At 40.1% G+C, this 16,916-nt stretch overlaps 1 protein-coding gene across 2 annotated transcripts in view; it reads left to right on the top strand.

Annotated features, from left to right (window-relative positions):
• Nucleotides 1-9,682: 9,682 nt before the first annotated feature.
• Nucleotides 9,683-16,916, top strand: part of Tbc1d19 (TBC1 domain family member 19) — an 88,992-nt gene continuing 81,758 nt past the window's right edge. For both annotated transcript variants that reach the window (XR_016537408.1, XM_090343735.1), the window contains exon 1: nucleotides 9,683-9,853. Coding sequence is in view for 1 of the 2 variants with exons in the window: in XM_090343735.1 (XP_090199861.1) it covers nucleotides 9,755-9,853 (99 nt within the window). In the remaining variant the exon portion in view is untranslated. The remainder of the gene's footprint in view (nucleotides 9,854-16,916) is intronic.

Genomic DNA, 16,916 nt, shown 5'->3' with positions numbered 1-16,916 from the left:
CTGAACACCGACTAATAATTCTTGGTTCTTGGCATTAAACACACTGTCTGGTATATGTAAAAAGATGGTTATTTTTGATTATTATCTAAATCAGTGGCTTTCCATTTTATATATAATATATAGTGTATAATATATATATTATATATATATATAATCACTACCTAGGAAACCAATAGAGATCATGATGTCCCAGATTCATTAAAATAGACCAACCCTCTGATCTTTGTATTTTTATCAAGTTTTTGCAATTATTTGAATATACCTTCCCCAAGAGAGAAAACAGTAGTGCAAACATTCACAGAGACTGGGGGACCATACCTTTACACACTTGATGATCACGGTCTAATTTAATTTTTATATTGACCTTAGCCCCATTTTATAGATGAGAAAACTGAGCCATACCCTGTCTTAGAGTCCAAGACAACACAACCACTAAGTAAAGGATTTGGGTATTTAACCTCGTTTACCTCAAAACAAACCCCAGGCTCATGATCAAGATACTTTTCTGTGTGAATGAATATCTTCTATTTAAGTCACTCTCATTTAAATTTTAGTGAGATTTCTGTGAAGATTTTGTTGTTGGTGGTGGTGGTCTTGGGGCTTGAACTTGGTGCCTTGGCACTCACTGTCCCTGAGCTTTTCATTCAAGGCTAGTGCTCTATCACTTTGACCAAAGGACTACTCTTGTTTTTCTGGTTGTTAATTGGTGATATGAGTGTCACAAACTTTCCTGTGTAGGCTGGCTTTGAACCTTAATCCTTAGATCTCAACCTCCTAAGTAGCTAGAAGGTTTGAGCCACCAGTGCCCAGCTCACAGACTTTTTTTTTAGCCAGTCCTGGGCTTGAGCTCAGGGCCTGAGCATTGTCCTTGAACTTTCTCAAGGCTAGAGCTCTACCACTTGAGCCTCAGCACTACTTCTGGCTTTTTTTCTATGTATGTGGTACCAAGGAATTGAACCTGGGTCTTTGTGCATGCTAGGCAAGTACTTTACCACTAGGCCAAACTCGCAGCCCCCCTATTTATTTATTTTTATTTATTTATTTATTTATTTATTTATTTATTTATTTATTTATTGTTGTGATTAATAGAAGGGTTACATTATATTAAACCTAACAATATCCCGGTCTCTCTGACCCTGCCTCTAATTTACTAAAGAAAAAAATTGAACTCATAATTATCTTTCCAAAGGAAAGTCTTGGATAATTGGCTATAAACTTCAAAGTGTAGTAAAACCTATTTAAATCAAGGAATGGATTGAGGAAATAATAGCTCTCAGATATCTAATAATTCTCTGAATTTTATTATTGTCTTTGAGATGAGAAATAGCAAAGCTGACCCTTAGGTCTATTCATTTACTAGAGAAAATATTATACATTTTCAAGAATAGACAAAAATGTCATTATTTAGCTACCAAGTCCTATAATCTAGAAACATTAATCATGTTTCTTACATTTTTAAAGATTGCATCTCTGAGCTTAATAAAATATTATTCTTCTAATCTCTAGAAATTAATAACATAGAAGAAGATTATAGATGTCCAGGGAATTTTTTTTACTGAGATATGCAAAAGTGCACAATGAACAGTAGGAAACAATAGTCCTTCCTTCCAGACTCTGCTAGCTTTTTAGTCATTATACCCTCTCAAATTTAAATATCATCTTTGTCAAATGTAAACCTCATTAATAAAAGGGGGAATTTATGAGAACTTCTGAAGTTATCATTTTTAACACTAGCTAGGTTTGGCAAAAGAAAGGCAACTGGGCTATCCTTTGGAAATTCTTTTCAGGTTTTCAATTGACACATAATAATTGTGCATTTTTATGGGATATGGTATCAGCCAGCATCTGCATCAATGTTTACTTAAGGTACTTGGTAAATCCATTTCTTCAAGCTCTTCTTCTTAATTGGTGTTGGGAACTTCATTTGAAATTCTTCTACTAGCTATTTCTATTTGTATAATTGTTGTCATCCATATTTATCCCAGTGCAGTATAGAATATTAGAAGTTATTCCTTCTGAAGATCACAAAGGCTCAATAGCTATGCACATAAGATCATATAAAATGATATTTATCAAAATGAACTTTAAGAAATGGAAACTCGATGGTTTATGTTATTGTGCTTCTTGTTTTTCTTTTCTCCTTTGTTGCTTTTTTTTTTTTTTTACATCTGTCCCTTTTGTCTTGTATGTAAGTGTACCTGTTTGGGGGTGGTAAGGGGAAGCACAGAAATGGTCTGACAAAGGGTAAAGAAATGTAGGAGTGATCCTTGTTGAACACTACGGTAAAAAATAAACTGCATAACTTGTAGGGAAAGGTGGGTTGGAAGGGAAAAGCCGTGAGAAAATGAGGGAAGAGATGACACCGTTCAAAAAGTGATGTACTCATTACCTGACTTACACGTAACTGTAACCCCTCTGAACATTACTTCTACAGTAACAATTTAAAAAATATATACATATAATTTTTTTAAATGAAGTTACTCCTTTCACCTAGTCTTCTGGATCCAATATTATACCCACAGCCACCTTTCCTTCCTAGACTTGAACATTTTTGAGGGAAAAATGATCATTTGTCCCAGGGAACAAATGTGAACAAGTTGGGTTCAAATCTCAGTTTTGTGATTGTGAACTTCACTGTGACTTTTGACAATTTCTCTGACTTCAGATGTTAGCTTTCTGATCTGTAAACATTAGAGAAAATAACTCCTACCTTATAAGGTGATCCAAGAATATGAACCTCCTTCTCTGAAGTCATGGAACTAAAATGAAATGAAAGAAGATAATTAGCCACACACTCCAAAATGAGTTCTCTAGAATAGTGGAAAATCACATGTCACGTAGTCAGGAAATGTGGAGGTGAACTTAAAGCTCTGCCTCCGTCTCCTTGTAGGACTTGAGCAATTCTCTAAATTCTACTCATAGAAAGATCAACTCTCATTTTTGTCAAGAGAAAATGAGATTTGTGGCCTGCCAGGTTTGTTCTGATAGTGTTTCAGGAATGTAAAAGTCATGTATTAGAATTTGTATGCCCTTGTGAAAACCATGTAATGTACTTTTGTCTCGTGCCAGTATTGGGGTTTGAATGCAGGTCTTCTTGCTCTCACTTGGCCTTTACATCTCCACTTGTATATTTTGGTGGTTAATTGGCAAGAAGAGTCTCACAGACTTTCTGGTTGGCTTCCAGTTTTAATCTTCAGCTCTCAGCTTCCTGGGAGCTAGGAATACCTGGCGTGAGCCACCAGTGCCCAGTTTCAAAGTCTTTTAATGGCCACTTTATGTAATTACATCTTACACTGTTCAAACCTGCCAGTCTCCAGCAGATTATGAACCTGAACTTGGCCAATTGGAGCACAGGGGCGGGGCCTGCTGAATTACTGATTAACAGAGAGCTGCCTGCCTACTCTGCGTGGTGGTTCACCAGAGTTTTGGTTCTTGGCTTACATTTCTGCAAAAATGTCTTCCCAAGCAAGTTCTTTTCAAGATGGTTTCCTGATGTGACACCCCAATATCCAGAGCCATGTCTGATAATAGGATATGCATTGAATATTATGACTACATTTTCCCCTCTTCCTCATCTTCCTCTTTCACATCTCTTTCTGGCATTCATTTTGTTGGACTGTGAGTTTTTCTAAAAAGTTACACCTTTTGAATTAACAGCTTAGATTCTTGATGACAGTGTAGAGACATGGACCCAATTTTGGGTAATAATAAATATCCTATGACTTAAATTACAGTTCACTGGGTTTTCGCCCCTAAGTTTTTCATGTGGCAGAGTCAACACAGCTCTTAAGATTGCTCATAGAGCCCACAGCAAGGCTCTCCTTATCCATATAAAATTCTTGTAAAATTGTATAATTCCTATACAAAAATCCAGCCCAGGACTGGTGGCTCATATGGGTAATCCTAGCTACTCGGGAAGCTGAAATCGGAGGATCGGGGTACCAAACAGGCCTGGGCAGGAAAATCCATGAAACTTTTGTCTCCAATAAACTACTCAGAAAACGCTGGAAGTAGTTCTGTGGTTCAAGTGTAGAGTGCTAATCTTGAGTACAGAAAGGCTCAAGGACAGCGCCTAGGACTAGAGTTAGAGCCTAGCACTGCCCTTCCACACACCTCCCTGCCACACACACACATACACACACACACACACACACACACACACACACACACACACACACACACACACATACACTCCCGCAAAAAAATAAAAAATAAAATATCTTCCCAAGTTCTTTACAATACACAGATGGAAGAGACAAATATGAGGAACCTGGCATGGTTTAGAGCTCAGCCTGGTTTCAGACAAGAAGCATGATTCTGTTGCTCAAGGAGGAGATAAGTAGAATCTGAAGAGCCTCTTCCTTTTTGAAACCTTAGGATAAACCTTAGGGTTTAAGTTCTCGACAGTGGTCTCAGAGGATAGGCATCATGGAGGCAGGAAGGACAGAAGAGTATGAACAGGAATTTTCCTGAACCCACCCATGCCATTTCTTGAGGACTCCCGCAAGTAAGAGGAAAAGGCCTTGTGCTCCTGTGCCTGCATGTTGGGGGCAAACTACCCAGAGATGTCATTATGGACTTTTTGGTTTCCAAACATCACAAGGCCTGTGACATTTGTGATACACATGACCACATGATAAGTTTCAAGTAAGTTCTTGAGAAAATGAAGTTCAATTTATCCTGTAGGTAGCATCTCCTTCTAAAACATCAACCCAAAATACTGTTTTTTTGTTTTTTGTTTTTTTTTTTGTAGAAGGCAGCTTTTATGCAAGCCATCCTCTCATGAATATGTTTTATGGTGGGCCTAAAATGTATCTGAATTTTGTGTTGGTCTGGGAAAGTTTTTCCAAAAATGCTTTTCCTTCTCTTCTACAGTGAGATCTGAATTACAGCTTTATATGTGAAAGTGAGCAAAAAACACTGAAGAAAGGTGGGGTTGAGTTCTGAATTCAAGAGGATTGGAGGTACTCTTTTGTGGCTGGTTTACTTTTGTCTTTGTTTAAACAGCTGTAAAAACTCAGATTAGATTGGATCCTGTTTACTATTTACCTGTCAGGTTGAAATCATGTTTTGTTCTGAAAGCTATGTCAGAAATGGAGGAATTTCCCCAATTTCCATTTGTTAAGCATCCAGTAAGGATTTCCAAGGCACAGCCCTTATAGAGTGGAGCTGGAGCTCTTGACCACATTTCTATGGACCAATGAGTTTTAAGTAACAGAATGTCTATGTATAATGACTGGAAGACCGCAGGCACCTTCCTACTTTTACAGCTCTCTGTGTCCTGGCTGCATCATCTGTCTGGGACTGAAGATTCCTTGAGACACAGGATCATTTTTCTTTTTAATCATCTTTGTATTCTTTGCTTAGAGCAGGTGTTCCAAAAGGTCTTGCCAAATCAAATTGGAAAATGAGAGCAGAGGACATTGTAGAATTGAATTACACTCCAACATACCTGCTTCTATGTATGTGAGATACATTTGTAACAGTTAACATTAAGGGATGGTTTTGGCTTGGATGTGCTTTCAGAATAATTAATTGTTGCTTTAAGTCATGAATTCATCTTCTCCTAAAAATGATTTAAAATATGGGTGCTAGTGGCTCACTGCTACAATTCTAATTACTTAGGAGGCTAAGAAGGGGGCAGCTGGTGGAGCTGAGATTGCCGGGGGGTGGGGGTGGGAGGAATTGGGTCTGAAGATAGCCTGGACAGAAAAATTCTCAATCCATAGCTGTCTACAGTGGGGCACACCTGTCATTGTAAGCCGAGGCTGAAAGTTAAAGGACCATGGTTCCAGGTCAGCCCAGCCAGGAAAGTCTGAAAGACCGCAACTCACTGGTAGAAGCTGGGCATGCTGGCATGTACTTGTCATTCTAGCTACAACATGGAACTAGGATCCTAGATTCCCAAGCAACAAGCAATACCCCATGCCAAAACTAACTGAGGCAGAAAAGGCCTGAAGGCATGGATCGGTGGCAGAGTACTTGCCTAGCAAGTATTAAGTCCTAAATTTAAACTCTAGAATAGCTCCTTCCCCCTAAAAGATTTAAAGCCCTATCTATGAAAATTGTTCTGGGCTGTTTCCCTTATGTTGCTGTTTGTTTCTTCCTACCTATCAACACTACTGGGGATTATTTACTTATAGCAATTCCAATATTTTATTTATTAATCTTTACAAGTATCTTAATACTAGGTACACTTACTCCTCATATTATTTCCCTTGGCTGATATTTTACCTTCTTGTTTTAGAAGTAGCTCTTGTAGTGTTGAGGGTGTGTAAAAAGCTAGAATATTTTCTGAATTTAGACACCCTGCTTTTTCTTCCACGCCACAGCTCCATCTTTATTTCCTTGTTATATGCTATGACCCCTCTTAGCCTTAAGTAAACACATTTATTTCTTTGGTTATACCGTCTCAGTCTCAAAGGAACTTTCATCACAGTTTTTATTGTTCAAAGTGAGGTTCATGGATAGGGAGTTGCTATGGTTGGACTACAAAACATTGACGAGATCTATTCCTCTACAAGTTTGATAAATTCTGAATTGTGGGAGACTATTTCATAAAGGAACAATAAGTGTATTTTATTTATTTTCAAAGTTGGTTTAATAAAAAACACATTTGCCCAAATTAAATGGATTATTTAATCTGTTATCAATTATCACCCCAATGACCGTGTGAGGAATGCTAACATTTACTGTATAGATACCAGGGGCCAATCCTTTTGAATTCCTGTTGCTTACCTGTTCACCTATTTAGCTATTCAGAATGTGTCATATGAGCCATCAGAATCACATTCTTCTGAAATTGGTCAATAATAAATGTATGAGATATGTACTGTATCAGAAGAGACATTTGATTTAACAATTTCTCTTATGATTATTCCTTAGCACATTAAAGTTTGATAGTCTAAAATAGCATTAACAGTAATCTTTGTTCTGTTTTCTTGAAATGCTACTTTTGCTTGAAATGCAAGCACACACAACTGAAAAATTCTCTTATTGGTGAGGCTATGGTGTGAATTATTGCTTAGTCCCCTTCTGACTGCCATTGATTTTTGGAAATTCCATTGAATTAGTTAAGTCAACTACTTCTAATTCTTTTTTTTTCTTTTTGCCAGTCCTGGGGCGCGAACTCAGAGCCTGCAGACTGTCCTTGAGCAGCTTTCTCAAGGCTAGTATGCTCTACCACTTTCCAGCTTTTTTCAGTGTATGTGGTACTGAGGAAGCGAACCTAGAGCTTCATGCATGCTAGGCAGTTACTCTACTACTAATTCTAAAATGCTACTTCTAATTCCAAAAAAGAATTCATAAAATTTCTTGAGACAAGAATCAAATTTTATTAATTCCTTGAGCTCACACATTTCCTTGTGTTTAAGCACTTTGTAGGTTGAATGCTAAATGATCCAATGAATGATTATATGAACGAGAAGAAATCTAGAAAGTAAATCCCTTGAAAACTATGACTGTATCTTATTTATCCTTCTTTTTTTTTCCAGTCCTGGGGCTTGAACTCAGGGCATAGGCACTGTCCTTAGGCTTTCTCAAAGCTAGTGCTCTACCACTTGAGCCACAGCACCACTTGCAGCTTTTTCTGTGTATATGGTGCCAAAAAACCTAGCCAGGGGCTTCCTGTATGCTAAGCAAGCCTTCTATCACTAGGCCATACTCCTGGCCCCAGTGTCTTATTTATACTTTAATTGTGGCTGCTTCTCAGAAAGCCCTTCTGTGCTTCTTGGTTAGTAAGTAGCTTTAGATGAGAAGACATTTTATACTTATTTCTAGAGCATGATCAAAGGACCTAAGCAGAGAAAGTGAAATACAATTGAATGTTACATTCTGTGCTAGGCAGTGTCACAATTGTGTGTGTGTGTGTGTGTGTGTGTGTGTGTGTGGCTTGAATTTAGGGCCTGGGTACTATCCTTGAGCTTTTCTACTCAAGGCTAGCACTCCACCACTTGATCCACAGCTTTACTTCTAGATTATCGTTGTATTAAGGGAGATAAGAATCTCACAGCATGGACTATTGGTAGAATGCTTGCCTAGCATGCATGAAGCCCTGGGTTCGATTCCTCGGCACATACACAGAAAAAAGTCGGAAGTGGTGTTGTGTCTCAGTGGGAGAGTGCTAGCCTAATCCCAAGGACAGTGCCCAGGCCCTGAGTTCTAGTCCAGGACTAGCCAAAAAAAAAAGAATGAATAAATAAAAACCTCACAGAACTTCTTCCGGAGCTGGTTTTGAACTATGAGTCTCCAGATCTCAGGTCTCAGCTTTCTGAGTAGCTAGGATTACAAGTGTAAACCACCAGTGCCTCATGGCTTCACAGTTTTTTTTAATATCATTAATTACCATAGAATCCTATGAAGTGGGTTTATTTTACAGAGGCAGAAGCACAAAATCTGAAGTCCTTCCAAAAGTATGCACAATTGACCCTCCCTCCCTCCCTCCCTCCTTCCCTTCCCTTCCCCTTCCTTCCTTCCTTCCTAAATCCATCCTTCTTTCCTTCCTTCCTTCCTTCCTTTTTCTGGTGGTGGGGCTTGAAGTATGGGCCTGGGCCTTGTCCTTGAGCTTTTTTTCCACTCAGGGTTAGTGTTTGCTCCAAGACATTGAACCACTTCAGGTTTTCTGGTGGTTAATTGGAGATGAGTCTCACTGAACCGTGATCCTCAGATCTCAACCTCCTGAGTAGCTTGGATTGCAGGCGTGAGCCACCAGTGAGATCCTGACATTTCTTGGATGTAATTTTCAGTGTCACTGAACTCATAGGCCAGTTTTTCAAGAAATTATTTTAAAAAATTATTTTCCAGTGCATCTCAATTTCTTTTTTGAATCTTTTACTTATTTATTAATTCTTTTTTTCATATATTTTTATTGTAATTAATAGAAGGGTTATATGATATTTGCCAGATAGAAGGTGCATTAACTCACATACATTGATACCCTTCCACCTGTCTTGGTCCCCATTTCCCTCTGCCCCACCCTCACCCCTCATCTTGTTTTCCTCCGTTGAGATACTGTAACAATATGAGATAACCAAGGGACAGCAAAAGAGATGAGAGATAACATAGTACCTTAAGGACAACTATCATTATATGGCTTTTGTTTCAATATCCTAGAGATCCTTTCATTTAGCGTCCTACTATATGGCCTTTTGTATCAAGCTTTTGCTCTATTGCAAATCTCTAAGATGCATCTCGATTTCTAAGCGAGCCTCCTCCCTACTCCTGCAACCCTGGTTCTGCAAATTGAGAGATGGAAGAGAAATGTACCGTAAAACATAAAATAAAACAAAACCCACCCAACCCTCTGGTGCGTGGAAGACTTTGCAGCTGTGGAGCAATGAGCTTTTGTTTTCACTTTTGTATCAAACTATCCAGGAATAACGAAATGAAATGAAACAAACCGGGTCCTGTGTGTGTGTGTGTGTGTGTGTGTGTGTGTGTGTGTGTGTGTGTGTGTGTGTGTGTGTGTTCTGCAGGCGGAACTCAGGCGCTGGAGTCTGCGGGCGCGTGTGTGTGTGTGTGTGTGTGTGTGTGTGTGTGTGTGTGTGTGTGTGTGTGTGTGTGTGTGTGTGTTCTGCAGGCGGAACTCAGGCGCTGGAGTCTGCGGGCGCGGAGGGGACCGGAGGCGGACGGACACCGGGCCGGGCCGTTGCCTGGCAACACGCGCTGGCTGAGTCCCGGAGCAGTGGGAGGCGGTGGCCGGTTCTCTGGGTGCCGGCGGCCTGTCCCCGCGGCGGGGCGGGCTGGGGCCGGGGAGATGCCGCCGGAGGAGTCCGATCTGTCGCTCATTATTGCCCACGTGGTCCAGAAGCTCAAGGGCTCCAGTCTGTACGCGCAGCTGGAACGGCAAGCCTGGGTGAGCGGGGCGGAGGCCGCCGGGGGAGCCCGGGCGCACAAAGGCCGCCCGGCGGAGCGGCCGGCGGGCCGGGCGGGGTGGGTTTCTGGGAGGAGGAGGGTGGGGCGCATCCGGCCTTGCTCGGGCCGGCGTGCACCTGCCGCCGCCGCCGGAGTGGGCGCAGGGGGCTGGGCCGAGGCGGGGCACTGCCTCCCCGCCCGCGCGCTGGGAGGGGATGGGGGGTGGTGGGGGCTCGGCTCCCGGGTGCGGCGGTGCGGGTCATCTCCGGGGAGCCTGCTGGCTGCTTGGTCCAGGCGCCTTCCCCTGCCTGCGGGCCCTTCTCTCCGCCCGTCTGGCATTTCTCGCGGGCGCACGACTCCATTTGGACGTGTGTGTGTGTGCGCGCGTGTGCGGTGTGTGCTGGGTGTGCGGTGTGTGTGTGTGTGTGTGCGTGTGCGCATGTGCGGTGTGTGCTGTGTGTGTGCGGTGTGTGTATGTGTGCGGTGTGTGCTGTGTGCTGTGTGTGTGTGTGTGTGTGCGTGTGTGTGCGTGCGCGGTGTGTGCTGGGGTTGGTACACGGGCACCAAGCGCTTTACTGAACGTATTCATTTATTTTGGTCAAGGCTAGTAGTGAGCCGTCAGCGCCATCGCCGGTTTTTAGGTGGTGAAATTGGAGAGGGAGAGTCCCGCCGCCTTTCCTGCCCGGGCTGGCTTTGAACCGTGATCCTCAGCTCTCCGCCTCCCGAGTAGCTAGGGTTACCGACCTGAACCACCGTTCCCGGCCCCCGGCCTAAACTTTTATAGTAAACATTTTTTATTTTCTAATCATTTTAATTGTGTGTGTGTGTGTGTGTGTGTGTGTGTTTACATAGGTTTTTTTTTTAGGGATTTATAAGCCTTATTCCTCTCTATCGAAGAATCAATTTTGTCTTTGCGACACTTTTCATTTAAGTTCAAGTCATCTTATTTGCATTAATTGTTTTCCTTCCTTTGGGAGGGATTAATTTGCTATTCTTTTTCTAGTTTATTGAAATAGACTATTAGGTCATAAATTTGAGGTCTCTTTTTCTAGAATATGCATTTAAGACTATAATTTCCCAGTTTTGCTTTTGAGTTTCACATTAGTGAATTAATTTTTTTTCCCCTTTTGTTGAAAATATATTCTGATGTTTTTTGTTCTTTGAGTTCTTTATCTGTGGCATGTTGAAATGATCAACACGGCTGTTAAATGTGTAACATGTGGGTTATTTGGAACACTTGGCCTTCTGTGATACAGTCTGGTAACCCTGGTAGCTACTAAATACTAATGGATAGATAGCCCATACAATGTGGATACACTAGACTATGGGATGATTTGCCTCTCAGGAGGGCTGGAGTGCCACCAGAATTCAGCATGCAATGCAGAATGGCATGCAATGTCTGCAAGTTTCCATTTGATATATTTTGATCACAGTTTACCATGGGTAACTGAAACCATGGAAAGGAAAACTGTAGCTCAGGAGTGGTCATTGCATCTGCCTATTTCTTTGTGGTTCTTTCCAATTTTTGCATGTATACATTTAGATTATTTTTATTGTATTAAGGCTATTTTTATTGCATGCGTATATTGTGGTATGTTCCTCTTGGCTTAATTCCTAAATCATTGTGTATGGTGTTAGTGTAGCAACCACTTTTCCTACTCTTATTTTCACTTTCTATGATTATGAGTAAGGTGCTCTCTTGAAATCATCATGTATTTGGTTTAAAATCTAGATTGACAATTATGGTCTCTTAATTGTATTTTTGAGTCTTTTTACATTTAATGAATTTATTGGTTTGGTTTATATTTCTCATCTTAATACTTGTTTCTTATTTGGTTCCATTGCTTCATGTTCCGTTTTCTTCCTTTGTTCTTTGGAATATCAAAATAATTTTATTATGTCTTCTTCCCCATTAGCTTAACTTTATGGTTCTTTTTTATTGTTATGATTAAGTAGCTACATATATTTTCCAGTACTGTGACAGTTATTCTTAGCAATTATCACATTCACTTATTTTATTTGTTTATTTAATTTTTTTGTGGGTCATGGGGCTTGAACTTGGCCTTGGGCACTGTCCCTGGGCTCTTCAGCTCAAAGCTGCTGCCCTACCCCTGGGCCTGGCATTGTCCCTGAGTTCTCCAACTCAAGGTTACCACCTCAAGCCAAGCCACACTTCATCCGTTTTCTAGAGGTTAATTGGAGATAAGAGTCTCAGGTTCTTTTGTGCCTGGGCTGGCTTTGAACCTTGAACCTCAGATCTCAGTTTGCTGATTAGCTAGGATTACAGGCATGAGTAACCCGGCCCGGCTTATTTTATTGTTATAATACCAAGCATCATCGTTCTATTCTACAAAATTTATAAATGTCGGAATATACAAAAATCTCTATACTTACATAGAATATTATTTTTTTCAGTTCATTTTGTTTTTATGGTACTGAGTTTGAACTCCAGGCTTCGCACTTGCTAGGCAGACACCCTACTGCTTTGAGCCAAACATCATTCTTTTTGCTTTTAGTTTGTTTTTCCGAAAGGGTCTTGGCAATTTTACCTAGGCTGAACTTCAGTCCTCCTACCTTCAACTCTCTAGTAAGTGGGAATACAGCTATGAAGAACCATGCCTGCCTTGTTATGAGATAGGCTCTTAAGAAGTATTTTGACTGAACTGGTCTCAGACTGGCACCCTCTTCTGTCTGCCTCTGGAGTAGCTGGGATTATAGGTGTGTACCACCACGTTTGGCTCTTTGGATAATTGCAGTTATTCCTGAAAAGTTATGATCTAATATAAAAGACTGTGTTTATTATTTTCTTGTAATGAAATGTTGGAACTTAGGACATTCAACTCATTTACCTCTCTTGCTTCCTTTTGTATTATTTCCACGTGCATTTTAAGTCAATATATATTTCAAATCCCATGAGATACTGCTATTACTGTTTTGAAGCACTGGCATTTAAAGCATTGGCATACTTATTCTATATCACTTTTGTCTTTTCTGTTTTCATTATACCCATATATTTCCCTGGGGATTATTATTTTTTTCTATCTTAAGAACTCACTCTAGTATTTCTGTTAGTGTAGTTGACCTAGAGACTTTGTTTTTTCTTGTGGTGTGTGCATGTAGTGTGTGTACTAGATATACTCAGCGTTCCACTGAGTTCTATGCCAAGTCCCAGACATTTCAGTTTTTACTTGCCTGATAACTTTTATTTCATCTTAATCCCTCCCTCCCCACTCCCTTCCTCTCCCCCTCCCTCTCATTCTTCCTCTCCTTCTCCCTCTCCTTCTCCCTTTCTTCCCCCCCCCCCCACTTTTTTTGTGTGGTCCTGGTGCTTGGACTCAGGACCTGGGCACTGTCTCTGAGCCTCTTTTTGCTTAAAGATAGTGTTGTACCACTTGAGCCACAGAGCCACTTCTGGTTTTTTTTTTTTTTTGAGTAGTTTATTGGACATAAGAGTCTCATGGACTTTCCTTTCCTGGGCTGGTTTTGAACCAGGTTGCTCAGATCTCAGCCTCCTGAGTAGCCGGGATTATAGGCTTCATCTTAGTTTTTGAAGGCTGCTTTTCTTAGCATGTAGATTTCTAAGTTGACAGTCATCTTCCTCTAACATGATGAGTATTCTATAGCCTCTGTCCTCTGTTTTCTGCTGAGAAATCAGCTGTCACTCAAGGTGTGTATATCCCCCACCCTCGTCCCCTGAAGTACTGGCTGCATTCAACATTTATTCCCCATTTTGGTTTTCAGCTGGCTGGTTTAGATGTGCCTTAGTTCAGTCTTTCTATTTGTATTATTATTATTATTATTATTAGGTTTGTTTTGAGTTTGTGGGGTTCTTAAATCTAGAACTGATATTTTTCAGCAGTTTTGGACAATTCTTAATTAATAGCGAATGAAATGTTTACTCTGGTACCTTTTCTTTGTCTCCTGTCTTCCTGATACTCCAGTTTATAGAACTATTCACTGAATCCTGCGTCTCTAATACTTGTTTTCCACTATTCTGTATTTCTTATGACCATTTCTTCTGACTTTCCAATCCATCTTATTTTCTTCTGTTTCATTCTTTAGTAAATCTATCTTAGTTTTAGTAAATCTATTTTAGTTTTGAATTTTTCAGATTTTTAAAAAATGATTTCAATTCTCAGGTAAAATTTTTTGTCATATATTTTAGCCACTTCTTTTTCTTCTTTTTCTGGTGATAGGCCCTGCACAATTCATAATTTAAAAAGCCTCCTTAGTTAACACCAATACCTTATCATCCATGAATCTCTCTGTATTTTTTCCTCTCTCTCAGCTTTTGTCCACATGAGTTCATCTGTGGGCATGACTGTTTATTGTTGTGTTTTCTGTGCAAAATACCGTAGTCTTCAGATACTATCTCCCATTATCAGGTCTCCTTCCGTAGATCCTGTAGTGGTTGGTTTGTTTCATCTCTTTAGGGATATATGGAGTCCAGGCTGGGTTGTAGTCTCTCTCAAAGTCAGTCTTTAGTTCTTTCCTGGCTTTTCAGCAAAGGATTGGATATATTCTATAGGCCCTTTCTCCTTGGTCTCAAACTTCATTCCTTTTCTTGCTAGACTGCCAAAAGGTGTTCCCTTTTTTTCCTGTGTAGTTTTGTAGCCTTCTACCCAACAGAACTCTACTATTCAAAAATTCTCTTGTAAAGACAACTATCCCTCCAATTAGTCAATTCCAGATCAGTACTCATTTTTGTATCTGCCTTTAGTAGCCCTGCACCAGACTTCATACTGTGTCCTAGGCTAGCACTCTACCACTAGGTCAAACTCCTGGCCCTGGCATGCAATATTTGTATTTAAAGTGGACATTATATAAAACCCCAAATGTTATTCACATTCCATTAAATATTTAATAAATTTTGTTGCTGGGCGCCAGTGACTCATGCCTGTAACCCTAGCTATTCAGGAAGCTGAGATCTGAGGATCCTTGTTCAAAGCCAGCCTGGGCACTAAAGTCTATGAGACTCTAATTAACGATCAGAAAACCGGAACTGGTGCTGTGACTCAAGTGGTAGAGTGCTAGTCTTGAGCTGAAGAGCTCAAGGACAGCACCCAGTCGAGAGTACAAGCCCTGTGACCAATATCAATGAATGAATCAATGAATGAATCAATCTTGTTAACTTAGACTGTCTTATTACTCAGCTTTGCTGAGAGGTGGAGCATAACAGGCTATTGTAGAACCCCAAAGCATCTCAATGTTAATGTCTCTTGATAAGAAACATGCAACTATATCTCAAAGATGTATATGGTATTGATAGCCCTATGCTATGATTAAAGTTTAATATATTTTATCTTTAGAAAATTTTATTGTAAAGGTGATGTATAGCAGGGTTAGAATTACATGAGTCAGATGAGTACATTGCCCTTGAACAGGTCACCTCTCATCTTCTGTCTTTTAAAAAAGTGTCTCTATAGGTATTGAGTTTGGCATCTACTTGGAGATCTACATTGGACCACTGTAGTTTATACATAACTTAAGAACTCAAGGACTGTTTAATTTGAAGCAGGAAATGGTGTTATTCTTGTGCATTTCTGCTTGAGCTACTGTTTTGTCTTTTAACTTGGGAAAGTAAGGTGGTGAATGGTCATGTACAACATTCCGCAATAAGGAGGTTCTTGTGTGTTCACATAGATGTGCTTGAGAGATAAGGTAAATACTGAACTGAAAGTTTCCCTTGCAGAAAACATCTCATGCTTTATTTTAGCAGATCTTGTAGATCTCCTGAATTAATAACATCAAGCTGAAATGAAGGTGAAGATAGTTACTAAATGTGAGGTATGATAGCTTCAGGCATAAGGTCTATGGCAGAATGAGGCTAAGCAGTAAAGGTGGGCACAGTGGATGAGAATGGGCAGTGCTAGCAGAAAAGTGTGTGTCAGTGGGCAAAAGCCTATGAGGGGGCCAGGAGTGTGGCCTCCTGGTAGAGTGCACAAAGCCCCGAGTTCTATTCCTTGGTACCACATGCAAAGAAAAAGCCAAAAAAAAAAAAAAAAAAGCCTTTGAGGAATCCTTCAGCATGAGAACCTAGAGCAGGGTTGGAATTATATAACACAGATTGAGTGTAAGGCATGGGCAGTTTTCACAGAACCCAGATTTCCCATATGAAACTAAAGATTATTCCTGTCTACTGGGACTACTAGAGTTTCACAATGAAGTCTGGTCTACAATTTTAGAAAGAATCAGAATTATTAAGCAGTAGAGATACCTAATTCAACATGGTTTAATTGAACATCACATTTGTAGTGGTAATGGACTATTGATAGAAATTAGATGAAAGTCCAAAACAATTAAGCTAATGGTAAGGATGTTGGGCCATTGATGTGGGAAATGGCAATTTCCTTTTGGAATATCACTTCTCTCTTAGCTTCTGTTTATACACTTAAATATACTGTGAGGCCAGACACCATTGGGTCATGTCTGTCATCCTAGCTACTCAGGCAGGAAACTGTGAGACTCTTTACCTCCAATTAACTAGCAAAGAGCAGAAAATGAAGGCATGGCTTAAGAAGTAGAGTACCAGCTGGAAGAGATACTGGGTATGAAGGATGTCTTGTTTCTGTTTTCTTGTAAATTTTTAAAAATCATGCAATTTGGGTAAAGAGCACATTCCTTTTTTTTTTTTTTTTTTTTTTTTTTGCCAGTCCTGGGCTTGGGCGCAGGGCTTGAGCACTGTCCTTGGACTTTCTCAAGGCTAGCACTCTACCACTTGAGCCTCAGCACCATTTCCAGCTTTTTGCTATGTACGTGGGGCACCGAGGAATCGAATCTGGGTCTTCGTGCATGCTAGGCAATCACTCTACCACTAGGCCAAACTCCCGGCCCAAGAGCACATTTCTTTTTTATTTGAAGAATTTATTAACATTGATTTTTACATCATATTTCAATGACGTGTTTAACAAATAGGTATTCAAGAAGGGAATCTCTATATACAATCACAGGTACTTAGATTTTAGAATGTAATTAAAATTAGGCTGAGAGTTTGTATGTCATAGATACATATTAATCTATGTAATAAAAGATTGTGTCTATAGAGTCATAAATTTTTATGTCAA

This window comes from Megascapheus bottae, chromosome 13 (genome assembly GCF_031878675.1).
Source record: "Megascapheus bottae isolate mThoBot1 chromosome 13, mThoBot2.hap1, whole genome shotgun sequence".
NCBI lineage: Eukaryota > Metazoa > Chordata > Mammalia > Rodentia > Geomyidae > Megascapheus > Megascapheus bottae.
The sequence above is the reverse complement of the archived record's forward strand: the minus strand, read 5'-3'. Positions and strand labels throughout refer to the sequence as shown.